This window comes from Colletotrichum karsti (genome assembly GCF_011947395.1).
Source record: "Colletotrichum karsti strain CkLH20 chromosome Unknown Scaffold66, whole genome shotgun sequence".
Classification (NCBI taxonomy): Eukaryota; Fungi; Ascomycota; class Sordariomycetes; order Glomerellales; family Glomerellaceae; genus Colletotrichum; species Colletotrichum karsti.
The window spans coordinates 10,175-31,980 of NW_024065966.1; the positions used below are offsets into that span (position 1 = coordinate 10,175).

General features: G+C 51.4%; 8 protein-coding genes across 8 annotated transcripts; 5 read left to right on the forward strand and 3 right to left on the reverse strand.

Annotated features, from left to right (window-relative positions):
- Nucleotides 1–1,160: 1,160 nt before the first annotated feature.
- On the forward strand, nucleotides 1,161–1,889 carry CkaCkLH20_12821 (lactoylglutathione lyase; the record flags this gene model as incomplete). The annotated part of the gene is made up of 1 exon (XM_038895533.1): nucleotides 1,161–1,889. The coding sequence occupies one exon, from the start codon at nucleotides 1,161–1,163 to the stop codon at nucleotides 1,887–1,889; it is 729 nt and encodes a 242-aa protein (XP_038739095.1).
- Nucleotides 1,890–3,130: 1,241 nt separating this feature from the next.
- CkaCkLH20_12822 (carboxylesterase) lies at nucleotides 3,131–4,856 on the forward strand (the record flags this gene model as incomplete). The annotated part of the gene is made up of 5 exons (XM_038895534.1): nucleotides 3,131–4,138; nucleotides 4,191–4,321; nucleotides 4,379–4,476; nucleotides 4,534–4,620; nucleotides 4,675–4,856. The coding sequence occupies 5 exons, from the start codon at nucleotides 3,131–3,133 to the stop codon at nucleotides 4,854–4,856; spliced, it is 1,506 nt and encodes a 501-aa protein (XP_038739096.1).
- A 4,184-nt stretch (nucleotides 4,857–9,040) lies between these two features.
- On the reverse strand, nucleotides 9,041–13,701 carry CkaCkLH20_12823 (cytochrome P450; the record flags this gene model as incomplete). The annotated part of the gene is made up of 6 exons (XM_038895535.1): nucleotides 9,041–9,200; nucleotides 9,262–10,027; nucleotides 10,087–10,600; nucleotides 10,665–10,754; nucleotides 12,327–12,781; nucleotides 13,581–13,701. The coding sequence occupies 6 exons, from the start codon at nucleotides 13,699–13,701 to the stop codon at nucleotides 9,041–9,043; spliced, it is 2,106 nt and encodes a 701-aa protein (XP_038739097.1).
- A 69-nt stretch (nucleotides 13,702–13,770) lies between these two features.
- CkaCkLH20_12824 (uncharacterized protein) lies at nucleotides 13,771–14,129 on the reverse strand (the record flags this gene model as incomplete). Its single annotated transcript, XM_038895536.1, has 2 exons — nucleotides 13,771–13,921; nucleotides 14,008–14,129. The coding sequence occupies 2 exons, from the start codon at nucleotides 14,127–14,129 to the stop codon at nucleotides 13,771–13,773; spliced, it is 273 nt and encodes a 90-aa protein (XP_038739098.1).
- Nucleotides 14,130–15,069: 940 nt separating this feature from the next.
- On the forward strand, nucleotides 15,070–16,758 carry CkaCkLH20_12825 (uncharacterized protein; the record flags this gene model as incomplete). Its single annotated transcript, XM_038895537.1, has 1 exon — nucleotides 15,070–16,758. The coding sequence occupies one exon, from the start codon at nucleotides 15,070–15,072 to the stop codon at nucleotides 16,756–16,758; it is 1,689 nt and encodes a 562-aa protein (XP_038739099.1).
- A 1,421-nt stretch (nucleotides 16,759–18,179) lies between these two features.
- CkaCkLH20_12826 (ricin B lectin) lies at nucleotides 18,180–18,707 on the forward strand (the record flags this gene model as incomplete). The annotated part of the gene is made up of 1 exon (XM_038895538.1): nucleotides 18,180–18,707. One exon carries the CDS (start codon nucleotides 18,180–18,182, stop codon nucleotides 18,705–18,707), a length of 528 nt encoding a protein of 175 aa, XP_038739100.1.
- A 1,235-nt stretch (nucleotides 18,708–19,942) lies between these two features.
- CkaCkLH20_12827 (uncharacterized protein) lies at nucleotides 19,943–20,866 on the forward strand (the record flags this gene model as incomplete). The annotated part of the gene is made up of 1 exon (XM_038895539.1): nucleotides 19,943–20,866. One exon carries the CDS (start codon nucleotides 19,943–19,945, stop codon nucleotides 20,864–20,866), a length of 924 nt encoding a protein of 307 aa, XP_038739101.1.
- A 212-nt stretch (nucleotides 20,867–21,078) lies between these two features.
- On the reverse strand, nucleotides 21,079–21,591 carry CkaCkLH20_12828 (uncharacterized protein; the record flags this gene model as incomplete). The annotated part of the gene is made up of 2 exons (XM_038895540.1): nucleotides 21,079–21,371; nucleotides 21,429–21,591. 2 exons carry the CDS (start codon nucleotides 21,589–21,591, stop codon nucleotides 21,079–21,081), a joined length of 456 nt encoding a protein of 151 aa, XP_038739102.1.
- Nucleotides 21,592–21,806: the final 215 nt, after the last annotated feature.

Below are 21,806 nucleotides of genomic sequence, written 5' to 3' on the forward strand. Positions count from 1 at the left end.
ACTATTATCTATTTAATATAATTTATATTATAGAGTATTTATTAACCTTAATAGTTAAGTACCCTATTAGCTAAAGCTATTACTATTAAGCTATTAATAATCTATTTAGTAGTTATAGAGATTCTATTTACTATTATATAATACTATATATTAATATAGATTAGAGATACTATTAATACCTTATATTTTACTACTTTTTATACTAAGTAGATATAAGAGCTATATAAAGCGTAAGCTATATAATAAACTAAACGGCACTAGAACAGTCGTCATCTTCAGACTTCATAGTTCTTTCGCGGCTCCCACCAGTCTGCCTTGTCCGTTCTTGGCACGTTGAATGGCGGTGAGCCTAACTACATGTATCCTGGGGCTCTTTTGTCCAGCCCTTGTTTTCTTATTCCTGACCAACAGGTTTTATGAGTGTGGCCCTTGCAATTTGGTGCGATTTGATTGTACATGATAATCTTATTCCGCTGCCGGCAATTACACATCCGTACGGCACAGGAGACTCCTGGAGAACATAGACAATGCCCCGAATTTGCCAAGCCTATTGTGAGTAAGCTTATTCGTGAGAATGTGAAGAATCCATGGCATCGCTATGCCATGTTCTCAACCGATTCGATAACCTCAGGGCTCAGGCACACGTGCTAAATGCATACGCAAGCTGCGCCCTGCTCGTCCCTCTCGGAGTCACTATCAAATTACGAATCAGAAGTCTCTCGTAGTGGAAAAAAAGCAAAGCTCCGTCGGCGTAGGGATTTTCAGCCACGATTATGGGCGAAGGAATAGCACTAGTAGGGGTGGCGCCGCCTCAGCCAACGGGGTTGAAGCGCGAGCCGGGATCGGGGCAATTCGAAGCCTTGCCTAACCAACAACGCTTTGGGAACTTTGGTGAACTCGATCGCGAACCGCGAAGGCGAGAAGCGAATACTCGAATGGCAGCAAATTCGTCCGTAGACAAATTTCATGACAGCAAATTGTATATATTAAGCGGCCGCTCTTGTCAACATTCGATATCTCCTCACTCTCATCATCACTTCACCTTGCTTCTCACAGACCATTGAAACGAAATCCCGCCAACCGCAAGTCTTCGTGAAGCTTCCTTGAAATATCATTCGGACTTGATTTCATAAATCCTCGCGACCTAATTCACAGTCAAAATGGTCTACCTTCTTCCAACTATCGTCGTTGGAGCTCAGCTCCTGACAACTGTGCTGGGCCATGCATTGCCTCACTTCCACCCGCGTGCAGACAACGGCACCATCCAGTACCCTTACCCCGAGCTTGGCACCGACGCGCCAGCCGACTTCGCTACCAACGGCTACTTCATCAACCATCTGTGCATCAACGTCAAGAACCTCACTGCCAGTGTCGACTTCTACTCGAGCGTTTTCGGCCTTCGCAAGCTCTTCACCTTGCACGTCACTGAGCACTACTCCATCACTTACATGGGCCACAGCCACGGCGGCAAGAACGGGACTGGCTACCAGACCGCTCTGGAGTTGAACCGCGAGAAGAACAACGCCGAGGGTCTGATCGAGCTCATCCACGTCGACGTGCCCAAGAACAACATCGAGTCTTCCACCCAACGCCCCAACACCTTTGCTCACATTGGAATGGTCGTGCCCGACATCGTCGCCATGCAAGAACGTCTTGACACTCTTCCCGACGTCAACGTTGTCAAGAAGCGTGGTGACCCTGTTCCCATCGGTGGCGAGGTTTCCGGCGCTTCTGGTCTGCACCCCGAGGCTCTGGAACAACTCAGTGCTGAAGAGCAGGAGCAAATCAAGGCCATGCTTAGCCCTGTCACTGGCCCGCTGATCTTCGTCGCTGACCCTGACGGCAATCTCATTGAGATTCAGCCCCAGGAAGGCGCTGAGCTCGTCTGAGTCTACAGTGTCTGTGAAGACCCGGGGAAATGGTTGGAGTGATGGAATGGTTGCAACCGTATGTCTCATGTATTATGTTTATGTGTTGAATGTTGGTTATGTGGATCTCGACGTATACTGTTACTTCTGTTTCTTGGCTTCTCCTGTCCATATCACACAATGCAAATAGATCTAGTTCTTTTACTCCGACATCTTTCAGACTTTCAGCGCCAGTACCGTGGTTTCGGGAATACAAACCAAAGTGATGCGAGATCCGGGTAATTTGGTACAAGCCTGTGGAAGAATTCGGTCTATAGTTTCATGTTGACGGAAGGTTGAATCGGCATTAGCTAAATGGATCTGGAAAACCTTTGAGTAGCTGTAGTTCAATTGGTCTGTCGCATCTTGGTCTTCTATGACTATGCTGCTTAGCACGGATGACGCGTGAATAAGCTAGGTAAGGGGGCTTGAGTGCTTGAGAAAACACTCTTCAACTAATGCAATATCCTATACAATACAACGCAGCCACCTACCCTTATTGTTCTGGCTCGCCATATCCAACGAGTACACATCTAACATTCAGTATAGTTCAAGACACAGTGCGTTTGGTTGGAGCGCGAAGTTTCCAAAAGAACTGTCCCCAGTATGGAAGATCTGGTGATGGGTATTGACTGGGGCCAGATCCTGCATTGGCAGCCGCTTGAAAGCCACATAGCCAGCACTAACATGAGGTCATGAAAATTCGCCACAACCGCTCATTAAAGCTTCCCAGAAGAGCAGTTCATCCGGTATCCTCGGGTTTCCACTCCCCACTAGATATCTCCGCGGTTATTTCTTATTCGATCTCGTAAAGCCTCATGACGAGGAGGAAAATTGCCGTCCAGCTGTCTTCCCCGCACTCCGCAGGTCGGAGTGCAACCCCACAGAAGAAAACCTGGGGTCTGGGGATAATGTGGAAGTTCATGGTCATTTCGTGGATCTAAGGTAACCATGGATGCGGGGAAAGCAATCACAATTCGTTATTTGACCAGGATCACTCTTAAACATTCAACCGCTCGTTGCCGAAGCTATCTCTATCACGATGGCGTTCAAATTCGCAATGCCTGAATCTTTATCCTCTTCGAGCCTCGGCTTGTGTTGCAAAGAGGAGGTGAGCACTTAAATAACAACAAAATGCCGCCTTCCGGCGCCTCATTTGAGTTCGAAAGACTTGACTGATCGAAGTCGACGACCTTCAAGACCCTGCAGCGAAGGCTCTCACAATGCATTCTTCGGTTTTGTCCATCTGGGTTTCCAGCGCGTTTGCCCATGCGGCACGCGCCGCCGTCATCTCCCAGCAATCTCCAACGGATCTGACCGGAAGCCTGACAGTCGATACAACAGCCGGCAGTGTTACTGGATTCATCAACGAGACAGCCCCGGACGTACGCCAATGGCTCGGAGTTCCCTATGCAGAGCCTCCTGTAGGCGCACTTCGCTTCCTACCTCCGCAGCCCAAGACAGCCTTCGGAAACTTGACGACAACTGCGTACCAGCCGTCCTGTATGCAACAGCTCAGCAATTCTAGCACGCCGTACACCGATGTTGTACCAGAGTTTCTCATCAACGGTGGTCAGTCGGAAGACTGTCTGTACGTCAATGTGTACGCCCCGCTGCATCCTGTGGAAGAGAAGCTACCGGTCTTCATCTACATTCCCGGTGGCGGCTTTACTGGCGGAGGCGCAGACTCACTTTACAAGATCCCGGATCAGTGGATTCAAAGAACACAAGGCCACATCTTCGTCATCATGAACTACCGGGTCAACATCTTCGGATTTCCGAACGCAGGAGCTGCGTCTCAGAATGCCGGGCTTCTCGACCAGAGATTGGTTGTCGAGTGGGCAAGAGACAATATCGCGGCCTTCGGCGGCGACCCAAGCAAGATCACCTTATGGGGTCAGTCGGCTGGTGGTACGTCAGTCGGCATGTACGGATACGCCTGGTACGAGGATCCCATCGTCTCTGGTCTGATAGCCGACTCTGGTGCGGCCTCAATCCTGACCGTCAATGATCCCGAGCACGCAACCTTCACCAAGTTTGCGGGATTTGTCGGTTGTGCGAACCTCACTGCCGAGGAAGAGCTCGAGTGCATGCAGAATGTCGATGCAGAGACCATCCAAAACACGCTGAGCTTCGGCGGCACAGGTACAGCATTCAGGCCGGTTGCTGATGATGTGACTGCGTTCACCAATATCTCTCAGCGTCTTGTGGATGGAAAGTTCGCAGACGTAGTAGGTTTATTCTCTCTTTGACCCCTGAAACGAGGACTAACAGCTTTCAAAGCCATACATCACGGGGTCAAACTCCAACGAGGGCGCATCCTTAGGATCAACCTACGACCCGAACGGTATGGTTCCGGGCCAATACGAAAACGGTTTGAGATCCATCAACTGCCCGGTCTCTCAAGAAGTGGCGTAAGGACACAAAACCTGCTATTCTTTTGTGTATTCATGTCTAAGTTGTGTGACTAGAAACCGTGAGGCAGCCGGCTTGACAACCTACTACTACGAGTACGCCGGTAACTTCAGCAACATTTCGCCTCTTCCATGGCTCGGAGCAATGCACAGCGGTGAGTAACCATCTTTCTGGGGCTTTACGAGTTTTCATCTTGACTGACTTGGTTTAGCTGAGCTTCCCCTGGTGTTTGGAACCCATTTCCAATACCGCGGCAACTCAACAGAGTTCGAATGGGAAGTCGCAAGCGCGATGCAAGGTACGTTTTCTCCTCAACTCATAAGACCAAAGCTAACAGTAGGTTGAACCATAGAACTCTGGCTCTCGTTCGCGGTGAACCCATCTCAAGACCCTGCGACCGCGGATGGATTTGTTTGGCCCAAGTACACTGCGGAGGTGGACAGTATGGTCTTGTTTGCCGCCGAAGATGAAGTTTCTCAGTTGCAATCTAGTAGCATTCTCGCAGAACAATGTTCAGCGCTGTCGACGGAGTAAGCCACCTCATTTTGTCACATTCAAGTCGGTTACGTTTGTTGTCTACCAGCAACAATGCCCAACACCAACAGAACATAGAGAAACAACATGAACTGGAAAGTCCAAAAACATGAGCGACTTCCTCCGGAATAAATCGAAATGCTAAGTCCCTTCGGTAACTGATCATTTACCATTTCAACGGCCTGCGTAACTATCCTGCCATTCATCTGTACTCTCAGTCTAATCCTCCTCCAATTCCATCCATTCATGATGGTCTCTGTCTTCGATATTGGAGATCGAGAGCACGCTGAAGCCGCCCGCGATCGTCAAGCTCGCGGATGAAGTCAGAGAGTCATGCTCTCTGTAGGTTGGTCGAGCTTTCTTCCGGACGATATCGAAAGTCTCCTTGCGAATTCTCAGGAGCATCCTGTCCACCATTATCTGTCGATGTTTGATACCTTCTTGTCCGTGCCTTTCCAGTACATCTGGTACACGCCAACTGAGGTAGAGGTTCCCGTGACTTTCACGATGTGCCACTCGTGATTGGTGTTCTTCGAAGTAGTAATGACACAGCTTGCATGTCGGCTTGCTGCTCCCAATGTACGTCCATTCGTTGAAGAACCTGTCCTGCCGGACGCCTCCGCTTGTTTCAAGGTGATTCAAGAGGAGCAACTCGGAGTGGACAACTGGACGGAAGTTTGGGTTCTGATACTCTTGTTGAATGCGGACATCGAGTTTGAAGAGTTGCAAATCTCTTACAAATCCTCTGAAAATTTCCATCTCTTTCTCCTTTCTAGTCATGCGGCCGACTATGCTTTCAGCTGTTTGACTTTTCACTCTCCTAGGCGCGCTGTGAGCTTGACTGGAAGGGAGATACGTGACGGCGAAGTCCTCAAACAACTGAGGCCACGAAGCCTTTGCAAGGAAGAAGAACTCAATGGACTGGGCGTAAGCGAGGAGTCGTTTCGACATGTGCCACATTTCCGCCCAACAACTCAGTGAACTCTGATCCAGAAGGCGAATACCTCGAGCTCGAGACCTTAGCTTTTGCCCAATTTCAGACTGTTCTAAAACTTGTAGATGTTGTATGACAACGGCACAGCCATGAAGAACTAAATCATGTCGTCAGCTATGGACATGCACATGGACACACTATAGACGTACATTCATGTTCTGATGTCTGGCCGTCATTTGCGAAATCCAGAATCCCGATCAGGACATTGAGGTTTTGCGCGATCTGGTTTTCTAACTCATGGTCAATTTTGAAGTATTGGTATTCCAACTTGCGTAGCCTACCCAAGTCAAAGTTTTGCCTGATCTTGTCTTCTGTTTTGTTGTCAGCTCTGGCGTTTTAGTCGTCCTCAACTGCGTTTCCTACCAGATTCCTCGACTATATCTTCAGGTGTCTTCAGGGTCGTCCTCAAACATGTTTCGGCCTCCCGATAAAGTGTTGTAAGGTAAAAGCCGACCCTTCTGCGATTGAATAGGAGTATCTCGCGCAATAGTGTGGCCTTGGTCAGCTGGACTTGCTGTTCCGATGTAGTTGCTCCAATTTTCTCAAGCAATCTTTGCATGTACAAAATCAAGACATTTGATTCGCTGTCTTCACGTTGATTTGAAGCAAAACAGTAATTCAAATGACCAGTATCTCGGGAGCTCAAAATCATGAGCGATGTTACGGTATCTCCTCCTTTGGCGCTGTCGCAAATATGTGCAAGCTTATTGACAAATGCTTCGAACAGTTTCCTAGGGTCGGTTTCGAAATCGTAATCGTTGACATCAACTCGCTCTGAAACCCCTTTGTGGACAAGCTCTATGTTCAGTGACTTCAGAAGCACTAGAGGTTCGTAGAACTTATGAACGACTCTAGATTGCAATGGAACCACCAGTTCCTCTAGTGGTAGAAACATCAAGTTAGTCAACAACAATTCCAATCTTGTATTGAAGACATGCTTACCCATTTTGTTGCTGATTAATATGGTCTCCGGAGTCTGTACCATAAGAGGGAGTTGAAGCTCGCAGTTTAATCACTGAAGCGGGACATCTGCTGCTGCTAGGTGAACTTGAAGAAAGCCCTCTAACATAAATAAGACGTGTGAGATTCATGAGTCTGGTCGTGCTTCTCTTTGCCCCACCGCAGCATTCGATAAAGAACGATGCGTCGGATGCAAGAGGCCATACCCCCTTCTTGATTAACTATGGTGGGGGCCAATCATGAGCACTTCTCCAAGAAAGTAAAGATGCCCTATCTTGGACCTGTTGCCTCATTGGCAGAGTTTCTCAAAGTCTGTTGTGGCCTTGAACTTTCCCCTCACCTTGCTTCTTGAGGTTAATCTCTCGACTTCGGGCTGATGACGTTTGAGAAAGACCTTTCCCCCACCATCTGGAATTGTGAAAATACCAGGACGTTGCCCTCCGCACCCATTTCTGGGATTCACACCAGCTACTACGTCGGATCCTGTGGCACGAATCTTTTGATGGCACTGATAATCTGCGACCGTACGATTCACGAGGTAGACCACATGGCCTGCTTCTCGACCAACTCCGCATTGCCAGATGTTGAGCCTCTTCTTGATGATGCGTGTTTTGATATAAGCTTCACTCAGTCAGGTAGGGCCGTGTTCTTGGCAGCAAACCTGGTAGCTCTGACTCGTCGAAGACACAACCACGACCGCTCAGGAGGCAGAAAACGAGGCTTTTCCTCTTGAGCACGGTTCCTTAGAAGATCTCTGGGAAGACTGGGAATGGGCTGCAATATTCCTGGACAGTAATCTGTCTACAGGATCTCTTTTGGAGTCACACCTCGACGAGATTCCCACTCATTTCGGTAGCGTTTTCTCAGAGTTCCCAACGGTGACAGTTTCAGACGTCAAAGACGGCACGTACACAGAAAACGAACCATTCATGACATTGGCCGTTCCTGAACCTGGGCCTGGGTTGGCAGCTTAGTTGCCTAACCTTACTTGTGCATCCGGCCTCGACTCCCATGCCCTTGGGTTGGCTGGTTGCCATATTGGCCTTGGTGGAAACGCGTCAAGTTCTGGACTATTGAGGTCTGTCAGCCATGGTTCGGACGAGACGAGCACTTATACGGCAGGCGAGTCGTCTTCGGGCTACCATGAGAGACACGTCGGATCCAAGACATCTTCAGACAGATCGCGTACAGCCGATGTACTTTGCTGCAACAAGTGGTATCGTACCGGGCATGCCTTCAAGTACGTTCATTTCCACCACCTAAGAGTGAAACGGATTTGCTAAAGAGTCCTACAGTAGGCACCGGAAGCAACATACTCGCCCAGTCAAGTGTCAAAAATGCGGGCAAGGATTCGCTGCGACAAAAGAGAGAGATGGTCATTGTTATCGACACCACAAGATATGGGCAAAGCAGAATAACATACCCGACCCCAGGCGTCGCTGCTCCGCTTGCCGCCGGAGATTGTCCAAGGCCTGGTATATCAAGAGGCATCTGAAGCATTCGCCTGATTGCAGAGAGAAATTACACGGCTTAGAAACGAAGGAGCAAGTCATTCCGTTGGACAACTCTGATCAGGAATGAAGAGGATTATTGATCGTTAAGGCAATAGAGATGTTGACGGAATGGCCTCACCAAATGCTACCAGACTGGACTAAGACTTAGCGAAGAAAACTGTATGTCGAAGACAAGATAAAACATTGTTGACAGCTCATTATACTTAGGACGGCCCAAATACAAACTAGGCTGCATGACCATTACTTGAGTAGAAAGGGCTTGAAGGAAAGTGAGACACACAGCAATGATGTCGGTGAAGCACCAGATAGTGGAGTTGGCCACTGTGAGGGCGAGCAAGGCGCACGTGTTAAACTCGCACGATTGAACGGAGCATCATTGGTTGTTTGAAATCGCTGTTTAGACAGCGCCCCACGTTTATCGGTCAATGGATGAAATGAAACCAGTCTTGAATCGTGTTGTTGCGACATGGATAGTAGCTCCGGCAAGTTGCATGGGAGCTTCTCAGACCCTGACTCGGCAGTTGGAAAGCTGGAGATATCGGCCCAGAACCCCGGGACAGTTACCCATATCCATGGAACGGAACTCAAGCAGTGGAACCATCCATTTATTCGAGTATTTTCCATAAGCGTTGTCGATCTCTGCTTACGATTTGGTCGCGTAGAGACGAGTCTGGTGAGAGCCGCGATCAATTGCATTCTATATAGCATTATATACCTTACTTGAATCTTGGACGCAATTGAATCATCAGCGGGACCTTTTCCCACACCAAGTAAGTTCCTTGCTTGTTCCACCAATCCAACTCTGGTTCAGCAAGTTCGAGGTCAAAGTGCCACATCATCTTCGCCATCGTCAAGCGCATCTCAGCGTAGGCCATTCTAAGTATCCATTCGGTTAGTTGACGCTCCTGAAGAGCACAGCAACATGGGGAGGACGTACGCTCTTCCGATGCAGACTCTTTGTCCCATGGAAAACGGCTGAGCAGCTGCTTTGTCGTCGTTGGCGAACTCAGGAGGGGGAGGGTCCAAGTATCGCTCGGGATGGAACTCGCGAGCCTTGTGGAAGTTGAGCTCCGAGGTTCCAGCTGATAGCTGGTTGACAGCCACACCCATACCGCCCTTAACCCATTTGCCATCGATAATCTCGCCTTTGCCGGGCACGAACCGGGGAAGCGAGCCAGGGGTGGGCGGGTACATTCGCATACCCTCGTCCAGGCAGGCGTTGAGGTATTTGCACTGAGCTGTTCCCTGCATCGAGATGTCATCGCTGGAGGCGAACTTCTCCCTGATCTCCTTCTTCAACTTTTCCAGCTTTTCGGGGCTGCGAAGGAGCAAGTACGTCAAACCAGACATTCCTCCTGCCGATGTACCACTTCCCGCGACGATGAAGTTGCTTGCCAACATGACCAGTTCGACCTTGGATAGCTTCTCGACCGCTTCGTTGTCATTCTCTAGAATGAAGGACATGAAGTCTTTGCCTGGGTTCTCGGCCTTCATGCGCCTTTCGAGCTTGGCCTCGGTGAGGGCGATGTGGTTTTTGCGCGACTCGGTCACGTATCGTGGGGTGAGCAGGTTCAGCAGCGGGAAGAAGCCATACCAGACGGCCAGCTGAAACCATACGATCGCCTTCGCTCTCTGCAGAATAACTTGGATCCAGGGCTGGTCTGCGTTGTCAAGGAAGCCGGCGGGTTCTCCAAATGCCAAATCTTGTGTAGGACGAGAAGTCAGCATGGTTCGTACGCGGCATGTTGCTATCGGCACTCACCAGAAACAATGTCAAATGCAACCAGGTTGTACCACGTCGTCATGTCAACAGGACCTTGGCTGGACTTCTCTTTCAGAATCTTGATCAAGTTGGTGGAGTGGCTCTGAAGGTAGTGCTCCTGTTCTCTCAAAGCCTTCTCTGAGAATGCAGGGTTAATGGCGCGGCGAAGTCGCAAATGCTGCTCCTGGGTCTCGGTCATCAAGCTCTTGCGTCCACCAATGCTAGGCGGAGCAATACCGCGACCATCGAGGGCCTTGGGAAATTCAGGTTTGCGTTGACCATAGATCTTCTTCCAGGCGGTTGATGTCGTGTATGACAATTCATCGGGCGCGATGCGTACGACCGGACCGTATTGGTCATGAAGCTCGCGAATTCGCCATGTGATTCTCCCTTTGAGGTTGGTGTAGTGCCAGGGAACTCGAGAAATCGCCCATAGCTTCGGGCCCGGGTAGTTGCGAAGGGGGTGGAAGTACAAGTTGTAGATGATTCTAACCAAGATGACGTACGCCACAAGCTGTATGACTATGTCAGCTTCTTTCTCGCATGTGTTCCTGTGATATTTGGTTATGGGTACTAACGGCGAAACCGACTCCTTTCAGAACATTTGGGAAGGTGAGAGGAGGCGGGTTAGCCAGGAGTTCCTGAAGCTTGTCCGCATTCAAATGCTGCTGCAACCGATCCATGACTTCGACTAACAGACTCGACGAGGCACTACAAGCTTGCCTCTACCCCAAAACTCGCTATCGATGAGTTGAACTGTAGGGTGAACAGGAAAGAAAGGCGAAAATTTCCTCCAGCAGTCAAAGACGGTCGGAGCATTGAGACAGAATCTTTATTTGTATGCTCCCAGGCCGGACCGCCCTCCACAGCAACAGGGGGATCCCGCCGGCGCGTTCTAATCGGACAGATTCTACTGGTGCTCTGATCTGCTGTGGAGAAGCTCTTCGCGGTGAGATATCAATCCGCGCAGCTGGGTGATGCCCGAGCTGTTGGCTCATGATGTCAGCCAGTGAGCAGTGATTGTGCCAAGCACGTGGGATGGTCTTCGGAGCACGTGTGGAAGCTCATAGTCCTGGAACAACTGAAAAGGGATGCTTCAGGGACTTTTCAACGTCCTGATCCCAGCTGACGCACCCCAGTGAGGAGGGTCCTGGGGACCGATCATGACTCTCGACCAATCTCGCCAAGATAGAAACAAGCTTTCGCGTCCAACGTGCTGGGGTTCGCAGTGTGGGGAGAAGTACCCATCCGAGACGTGCGAAGAAAAGGCCAATCAGAACCCAGCTGATAGACGATACTTGAAGCAAAACGGGACCTTTGGGTGGATTTGGTGCTTTCAGGAACGCTCAGTTGGCCGGCTGTCAAAGTGAAGAAACCAGGGTGAACCTTGGGTGCGGTTCCTGAACGCCTGTGCAACTGACTCCGGTTGTTGCGGGTCTCCTCCGACAATCGGATTCAGGATCTGGACCCCAGCAAATGGGTCCAACGTTCCTGGGGAAGGGAATTGCTTCTATCTCGATAAGAAAGATCTTACTTTCAATCGTTTGTTTATTCTCTCTGTCGTTACAACTTGGTTGACGACTTCCTGAGGGAGCCATAACAGCATCTCATCCCCCGAAACTTGGCCTCCAGGAAGAACCTTTCTGAGACTGGAATTTTTTTTTCCCGACTACCTTCAACATGTTGTTCTTATTCAGATAAGCTGGTTGGCGCGCTTTCTGCGAAAAATTTCACGTGAATTTGCGCCGCAATTGCTGAAAAGCAGAACATGTCAAGGACTGATGTTTTGCAACTCAACACAAAGTTGTTGTCATCGCTATGGAGACGTGGCTGAAGAATTTGAATATGACACTAGGAACTTGGCGGTCTTTGCATTCTTCAATTCAACTTGTATTCTCGGCGTATTTTCCTGACTCCACGTTGATATCTGAAAGGATGCTTTATCTCCGCAGCTAACTTTTATCCCGTTGGGTGATCTTCAGACGCCGCTACCATCCAAAGAGCCACATCGAATCCATACAGAAAGGTTGTGCTTCCAGATCTTCTTTCTAGTTCTGCGTGTTGTCGGGGGTGGCGGAACTTGTGCTTCAGCCTGGCCTCAGTGCTGGTGGCCTGCTGAAATCAACTATCATTGGGGGCAGTGTCTCCTGGGTTGCTCGCCGTTGTTCTCTCGCTGCAATTGAGCGGTCTGATGGATGTCGATGTATGCGACCACACCTCGAGCAACCTGGTCGACTGACTTGTGATCCCTCGCGGGACCTGACTCTCATCGCCGCCTTCTTCCGCATCCTCTCCTCATCCGAGTAGATCTTCACGATGTGGTCGAAAGCCAGGTTGAGGTTGTCTTGGGCTCTTTCGATCCGGATATGACTTCTACTCCGTTGCTCGAAGTTGTAGTAGCCCCGTAGGCCGAAAGTGTTGTCAACGTGACAGAGAGAGAGGTAATCGAGTGACGTGATGGCCACAAGAAGTGGTACCAGGTTCAGGCGTTGAGCGGCCCGCCCATACGATTGTCGCATGCTGAGCCTCCATTGTTCTTCGTGTAGTTCGATCTTCTCGCCATCTGTAAGACCAAAGCGTTGACCCCAGTACGTCAAGGATTTAATCTTTTGTTGTATGGCTGCCTCTGGTATGATTGAAAGCGGTCCTTTGGGCTGGAAGCAGTCTCCTATTGTCTTGGCGATGTCGGTAATTACTGGAGATCGTGTGTGTATGTGTGTCAGGTTCGGAGGCTTTTGGGCCTGTATGGTAGGAGGTTGAGGATGGCGTATTGCTGAGTTGTGCAACTGTGTCAAGGCTTGTTGGGCAATAGCTTGCATAAACTGGAAGATAGGTATGTGTGTGACAACACGAGAGAAGGTGAGGAATTTCACGTTCAAGGGCAAAACGTTCTCTTATATATAGGTATTTGCTGAGTTGACATGGGTCTCTGTACTTAAGGTTTGCTTTCGACATGGACGGAATACCAAGGTACCAACTACTGAAGACTCATTGTGGCTTGTCGCGTATTCAGATTTGTCTGTTGATGACTCAACAGACAAATCTAGCTTGGAAGCACAGAAACCTTACTTAAACTGCCATCAATGACTCTTCAAGGTATAAGCCGGAGAAAGGGTAGGGCTCGCGACCCTGTGTGAGCACTGAGATGGTTGATTACAACTGGAAATTGTTTTATGATGGTATCGTCGCCGTTACGCTTTTCTGCTCGTGTTATCCATGTCTGATTTGAACTCTAGCCTCCAGAACTGAGATTGGCTACGTTCGAGGTTCTATCTGCATGGCCAAAACCTAGCGCATACTAATCTCTCCGCCCGAATCCTGAGCATCTGGCTCGACCAAGTCTTCATCTCTTGAGACTAGATGAACACCCTGATGGGTGGCCGCCATGCTTCGACCTCCCTAGCCACGAGAAGTACCCCCCGCGCTTCCAAGAAACCGCTTCCAGCCGTTTGATGGCTTCTTCTCGGATGCCATGGGTAAGTTTCCATCCTCACCATCGTCGGAGGCCATATCCATGGGCTGATGGCGCTGCGGACCGTGGCCCTTTCGTCGGTAGTTACCCCGGAAGAACTGATCGGATTCCAGACCGCCAAGGTTCTCCTCCTCATTGCTCATCTTCTTGGCGATGTACTCGTCGCGGAGTTCGTAATCCTTGCCATTCTTCTTTTGGCCGACGGCTGTTCCCTAGATAGCGGCGAGAGGCTTCGAAGAAGCTTTGATGGTGGACTTGGCGGATTTGGCGAGAGACTTGGTGTCCATAACGGCTTTGAACTTTTGGATCGAAGTTGTCGTCTCGTCAAGCTTGGTTTTGATGTGAAGCGGAAGCATCTTGGGTCTGGAATGTGGTTAGTGATCTTCATCCAATATGATTGTTTTTCTTTGTTGACCAAGGGAGGTCAGTTAGGCAGGCGCGTGTGTTACCTTGAGATGTGCGCCGTGATGGCATTGTTCAATGAACTTCCGCTTTTGACTGGAGCAACATCATCGTGAGAGATGATGATAAAGCCCTCCGATGAGGATGAGGCGCGCAAGCGGTCTGCCATACTGCCTGGTGGTGGGAGGAAAGCAGGGTTTTTGTTTGTGTCGGAGAAAAGTCCAGCGGTTTTTTTTGCAGTGAAGAGTTTTCTTCTTAATGGCGACGGAAGGAGCGCGCAAGTTGAGGTGAACTGAAAACCTCAATTAGCTCACGTGACGTTCTCCGTTAAGGGCTTTGTTCAACTTGACTGTAATATCCTTTTTGCTCTAGTGTGACTGTGACTTGAGCCTTGAAGTTGAGTTTGAGCAAACTTGAGGATCCCGCTGTTTACCACACGATGCTCTGTGCCACCATGGAACGGTAATGTCATCCGCAATATCATACGTAATCAATTATGCAAGTTTCAAGAATGGGATATTTTGCTCATCATCATGGCTCTTCAAGTCTGTGCATGACATGTAGTTTATAGATATTCCTGGCAAACATACAAGGTCGCAGCTTCCTAGCCCAACCTAATTCCAAGACGGTGATCAAAACGTAGCATTCACCCCGAATATTCCAAAAACAAGAGCAGTGCCAGACATCTACAGATACTTTGCCGAGTGAGCCCAAAAGCGCAGACTCTGTCTCAAACACAGTCTACCTGCCCAGAGCTGTGAACCTCACACAACCTACCTAGGTACGCTACTAATTATTTGACATTAGAGTCAAAAGACCTACACTGCTCTCCGAAGACGACTAGGTAAGAGCGTTATATTGGGAAGGAGCTTTTCGTGCTCTGTCGCTCCTTCTCTTTTTCAATGCCAGCGTGCCCGATCCACCCGATATATCACATCACTCTCCTCTCGTCGCCTCCATCAATTCTTCTCTTTGTCCACCTCCTCTCACCAACCCAGCCTAGGTACCTTCACAACTTTGGTCTAGCCCATCTCGCATTGCCCAATCCCTTCAAATTCAGCCTTCTTGTCACATATCTCCCATCAACATCACAACAAGCAAGTGGCAGAATGTCAGAGGCTGCAGGTGCGGCTTCAGGAGCAAGTTCTGACGATCAGAATCTGCTGCTCGCAAGCCACCTGTCTTCGAACCCCCTGCCTTCCTCCATCCCCCGCGAGAGTCTGTCTCCGACTGACGCTGCCCTCTTTCAATTGCAGGATTTCCAGTGGGACGAAGAAACTGCGAAGGACTTTTCGCAATCTGTTGACGCATTCCTCGACGGACTCGAGCATCAGTCATCCGGACAGCCTGCGGCCGATACGAGTTTGGCTCATCACCAAGTCGCTGAGAACCCTCTTCCTGAGACCGTCGACCAGCTCGAGGTGAACGTTACTGGAAACATCGCCGACCAGATTCCCACCCAGTCTTTCAATCAAGTCGCGGCGCAACCTGCCGACCGCACATCTGAGCAGCATATCGACCAGGCTCCTCAGTCGACCACTCCGCAGACTCCTGAGCGGATCCAGGGCCAAGTCTCCCAGCGAACGCCCAAGCAGACTTCTTCGCCCCTCTCTACGACCTCCTCCTCCGTCCCGAAGATGAAGGCCTCTGCCCATGAGGTTGAGCGCTTCAACGACAAGGATGAGACCACCGGTCGCCCGCGACTGCAGCAAAGCTGGATCAACTACGCCCTGCGCGTCATGAAGTGGGACAAGAACGGCGAAATCTGGCACCCTGACCTGCGACAGAAGATTTTGGACGACTTGGAGCATCCAGTCACTGTTCACAACCTCACGGTCTCCAGGAACAGGCTGTACAAGAGTCTCACTGCCTTTGCTCGAGGCAAAAAACAGCAGTACTACGAGGTGGACTTCTGGGCCATCCTTTTCCGTAACGAGAACGGCCTTCCGGAGGTCTGGGTCGACGGCGAGAACAGCGATCTGGTTTGGGCGTTCTCCGACGTCATCAATGCTATCGTTGACCATGAGTCTACGGCGTCTATCATGAGCAACTACGGCAAGACCAGGAACAGCAAAAATGTCTTCTACTTCCAGCCCGGAAGCGCGAACACCCTGAGCAAGCCCGCCAATGCCCGTACTGTCCAAGGACAGGGAGGCAATCCTCAGACACCCAAGAAACGCAAGACCGAAGATCGCGACGCCATCGTCATTGCTAGCGACAGATCCGATGTCGACGAGTCCCCTCAAGAGAAGAGGCGCAAGACGAACAGAGGCGCGTACATTCAATCGACCGTGGAGAAGAGAACGCTTCGCAAGAGAAACAAAGGCGGAAACGAGGCAGTCGTCAGCGGGGACCAGAGTACCCAGAAACCTGATCACGACACGGAGAGTGAGATGGAGAACACCAACACCGGCAACAGCCAAATCAAGAAGACCGAGTCTGACACCGAGCCCGACCCCGAAAGCGAGGAAGGAAGCATGGCGGGTGATGATGACGACGAAGACGACAGCGAACTCATGGACTCTTGGATGGTCGAGGCCTTGAAAGCGCAGGAGGAGAAGAAGGCCGAGGTCGAAGTCAAGCCCAAAGTGACTGTCAAGCAGAAGATCGAGCAGCGCAACAATTTCTTCAAGACGCTTACGAGTATGTCGAAAGAGCACCAAGACATGGCATTCCGTACCTCGGTTCTGGACATGCTCCAAGGCCTGGGTGTCGATCCCACCACCAGCCTTTCGAAGCAGATGAAGAGATACAAGACGACTTTCGGCGGTGACGAGAAGCAGAAGCTAAAGAAGTGATGGACATGAGCAAGTCGAGAATATGATGAGCGGACGGACGGAGACAGATTGCAAGTTTTTGAAGGCATTGGAGTGGAATTGCAGGCATCGGTGGCAGATTGGAAGTTGAAGTCATTTGGAAGGTTGGCAGCTTGACATACAATGCTTTCTTTGGAGTTTTTGCGTCTTCGCGCGATTACCGATTTTCGTCGGAGATATGGCCATATTATGGGCGAACTGGTTACCCGGGAAGATTGGTTTACCGCGGCATTTCGATGGACAGTACTTATCTTTCGCACATTAGTACAGACAATGAAGTTTAGGCGTTACTTGATTTAAATCGATTCCGCTGTCGAGGCGGATCTGAAAGACTGGTCAGTTCAAGTGAGGCCGTAAGTGGGTGTTGGAGTAGCTATTGGAGCGCGAAAGAACAAATCTCTCGGCCCGCTTCGGGGACACTTCATCTCAAGCTCATCCAAGCAAAGTCGCAGATCGTCCGCCCATTCTCCCATTCAAGCAGGTCTTTCACGAAATCAACCATGCAATTCGGATGCCAGCGGGCCGGATACCTTGGCAAAAGACCTCCGCAGGCAAAGATGGGCGGAAAAAATAAAACGCCCTCGAGCCGCGTGATCAATGATCAACCAGGACCGAGACCGAAATGAGGATGGCAGCGGTTCATCTGAATAAAAACTGCCTGCTCACTCTATTCCGCAAGCGCCGCAGGTCGTCCGAACAGCCCCCCATCTCATTAACGTTAGCTGATAAGGTTAAATCAAGAGCCGAGCCAATATAAAGCAAACGAACCTGCGGAACGCCGGTCCAGGAACGGAAGTCGGATTTAGCGCGTGCGGGGGAGCGTTGCATGTTTATCACCCCCCATTGCCGGGACTAAGAAGCATGGAAGCCGTGAAGTTCGACAGATTCCACAGGGAGACGGCCAGCCCACCGGGCCAAGAAGCTCGTTTGAGTGTCCAGCGTCGCATCGAGAAGGAGTCGGGGTCGAAGCGAGACGCCACGGACAAATTAATCCGGCCCCCTTATATCTCGTCAATAAAGTCCCGATGGAACGCTCGGTTCGTTCTGGCCACCGCCGTCGTCTCGGTGGACGTGGTCGGACGATTCGCCGGCCAGGAGAGGGCGCGAGGAAGGACGACGGCCGAAAGAGGAAAGTATTCATGGATGGCCTTGTCAGGAGAAGAGAGTTGGGATGAGATGCGAGGCCGGGTTGAGGCAGGGATACGTGATCTGCCGAAGGCATACTTAAACCTCCGGCCATGTCGTGTCTTCATGAACTTCTACCTTCAGCCGTCAGTGAGATACCCCCAAGATACCCAGCGTTACCATCTTCTTCTTCTTCTCTTCTTGTCCAGCCGGAACTGCACATACGTCGGCATCGTAAAAGACAAGCACCACTCTCTTTTCCCATCCACTCCATCACCATGAAGTTCTCCATCATCACCATCGTCGCGGCCTACGCCGCCGCCGCCCAGGGCGCCATCACCTGGAACCTCGAAAAGGCCGCGAACCCGACCGCGGACCAGACGGACGCCTACAACAAGATCGAAGCGGCGATGCGCCTCGCCGTGGCCCGCCACGCCCGCCTCGGGTCCGCGAGCAAGTCCCTCCGCGTCTACTACGCGCCGGGCGTCCCCACGGCCGAGGCCAACTACAACGGCGACGTCCGCTTCGGCTCGAACCGGTCGTACATGAACGAGCGCACGGCGCTGCACGAGATCTCGCACACGCTCGGCGTGGGCCAGACGGCCGCGTTCGACCGCAAGTGCGCCGCCAAGGACTGGGCCACCGCGCTGCCGCTGCTGAGGTCGTGGGACGGTGCCTCCGCGACCATCAGCTGCGGCGGCTCGCACTTCTGGCCGTACGGGTTGAACTATGACAACGAGTGGAGCGAGACGAACGCCAACCGCCATGTGCAGATTGTCAATGCCATGATCAAGGACGGCATGTAAAGGGCGTGCTGTGGTGTTTGGGGTCGAATTTCTTGTAGATATTTATGTTGTCGAATGACCAGTACATTGCCGAAGCGATTTGTTCTTCTCCGTGCCATTCTCGTTCCAGAATGGGTGTTGACAATCGACTTGCAGGAAGGGACGGGAGTGATGCAATTCCGATCCATGTCGGGAGAAGAAAGAAGGTGACTTTGCCGCCAGCTGGCAACAGGCGGTCACGCTTCTGTCACGCTTGCGCCAGCTGACATGCGATGAACTGAGCTTATGTTCGCAAGCCTTTGAAGAATTCCCAATGCGTGCAATATGTCGCATGGCTCATTTTTTCAGGTGTCTTTGTTTTTGAAAGTGTTCTGTCTATCTATGAACTGGGGGTGTTGTGAGCGATCATCCGGCCTGGAAAATGCCAACTCCCAGCCCGAGAACAAGACATGCTAATGACAGGCCCTAATTGTCTACGGTCGGCGGTCTTGACAGGCGGGCGGCTCGCTGATATCACACCTATTCGTCTTCATCATCTCTGTCCAACGGTTCGTTTTTCGTTTGAGTCTGCGCTCCGTTTCGAAAAGGATCCTAGTAACGACGATCTTCTTTCTGGTGCAAAATTCCAAGAAGTCGCCGAGCGCAATTGAGGGTTCAACTAAGGCAGCTCACCTTACCCAGGCTCTCCAGCGCCGCCAGCATTGACCCTCATCTCACCACTTCAGCAGCACGCCACATTCCCATCATGACGAGCAGCATCTTAACTTTCCAGCTGGGAATGAGAAACAAACAATATTTCCGCCGAAATTTCAAACTCAATTGATTTGTACGAATAACACAACTTCGAAGCCAGCAGTGCATTTGATCATGTCTAGAGATATTCACATCAGCCTCCGACCTCGCTAGGCAGCATCGACTTGGTCTCATGACCTGCACCATTCGCCAGTCATGCCGTCACAAACCTCCGCGTCAAACTGTTCGATCATATCTGGGCGCATTGTCTGGTAACAATGCTTCAGCCATCCAGCAACAAGTTGAGTTGAAGAAATCGCCCAGAGGCCGCATCGCAGAACTCCCGCTGACGTGGCGCAGGATTACTCATCTCAGGGGCTTCAGACTCCGCCATAGCGCTCACCCTCGATCCACGGCCTCATAAAGAACTCATCGTCAACATGTTCTAGCACCCACGCCAGACGAATAGACCCATTCTAGGCAAGAAGTTTACAGCCTGGAAGACATCGATTTCCCCGCCCGCGATGATGACGCTCCGATCCGAGAAGCCCTCCCCATCCGATCCGGCCGATGGCTCGGGAGAGCGCAGGGCTATGCGGGCGGCGCCCCCTCAGCTTCCGCCGGAGATAATTGACGCCATCATCGACCACATCGACAACCACATCGATCTCCTCTCGATGGCATGTCTATGTCGCCAATACAGCGAATACGCACTCAAGATTTACTACCAACGACACTTTCAATCGCAAGGCCTGTCTTGGATTTCGCGCCTCCTTTGGCCCGGGACGCACTACGACGATCCCCTGAAGGACAGGCCCACCCCGGAGGATTCCGCGACGGCCCTCGGCATGCTCAGGAGAGGAACCCCCTTCTGCGACCCTAACGAGATCTGGTACCATCAGCCGCCCGGGACACCTGACATTAGCTACCTCTACTTCCGCTGGAAAGGCGGCATCGGTACCGGTTACTGCTTTGGCCGGTACCCCATGCTGCACTTCGCGGCGTACTCCGGACTCGACGACATCGTGGAGCACCTGGTCGAGAGCGGCGCCGACGTCAATGCGACGCCGACCCAACACACGAGCGACGAGGATGTCGTCTTGTCGCATCTCACGCCCTTGTTCATGGCTGCGTACGGCGGATCCGTAGAATCCGCCCGAATCTTGCTTGGCCATGGTGCTCGTATCGAGATGAGCTGGGTCGCGGCACTCCAGAGCGGCAAACCCGAGATGGTCCAACTCATGATCGACAGCAAGCCTGATTTGGTCCGCGACCCGATCACCATCTACCGCAAAACGATGAATCCGTTCAGCGCTGCTCTCGACTTTAGCGAAGACGATCCCGTCCCCGTCATCGCGACTCTCGTAGCCAACGGCGCGGATACGGCGTACGTCAATGCGTACAACCGGAACGTGAGTTACGCTCTGGTATGGTATCAAATCGACTAAACACGCTGACTTTGGTTCAGGTCCATCAACCGTTTAGTTTCGCGCAAGGTCTAGTTGGAGTCGCTCAACGACTCAGCCGAGACGAACCAGAGACGTGATCAGGACCGCGCTACTCTTACATCTATATCTACAAGGCACGAGGCGACTTCACACCTCCCACTGCCCAGGCCAAGAGGGTCATTTAAGCCAGTCCAGAACAAACCGACGGGTGCTCAATGGCAAGCTTTGCCAAACTTTCTCAGTCTGTGGTAGTTGTACGGCAGAGGAGCAAGGAACCCAGCAGCCACAGAAACCAGCGCAGCGCCCCAGAAAGCCGGGTCATCCAACTGCACCACGCCGCCCGTGAGGTGATAGTCCACAGCGTTCTCGGCCAGCTCCATGGTGATCATCGATATCATGCTCATTCCCGCCGCGGTCTTTGCAGCGACCGGCCACGAAAGCCGGTCCTTTCCGAGCCTGAGCAGGACAGTCTCGAGCAGGAGGGATGTGGAAAGTCCACTCGCCACTGGGAGAAAGTCAATCGACGATCTTGTAGGAAATCGCAGGAGACCGGTGAACTTACTCGAGATTCCCATCACGACTTCTGTCGCCATTTCTGGATGGAAAGCCTGGAGGTACCACATCGCAGAGAAATCGCCGAGGGTGCAGCCGACCAAGCAGCGGAACGTGTTGACGCCTGCGCGACGCCATGCTGGCTTGGAAGTCCAGAACTCTCGGGATAGCAGTGAAGGCGGTGTTGGCGGTGCTGCTTTCGATTTGCTGCAGCAGGAAGATGGCGGTTGGGGTTGCGACGAGGACGAGGTAAATCTCGCGCAGAGGAGATGTGCTGCCGGGATGATGGTTTTGCTGGGTCGTCGCTGCACAAGACGCACCACCCGAAGCAACGGCGAACAAATAGTCATCTTGGCAAGAGTGCGGTTTCCTCCTACCACAAAGGCTT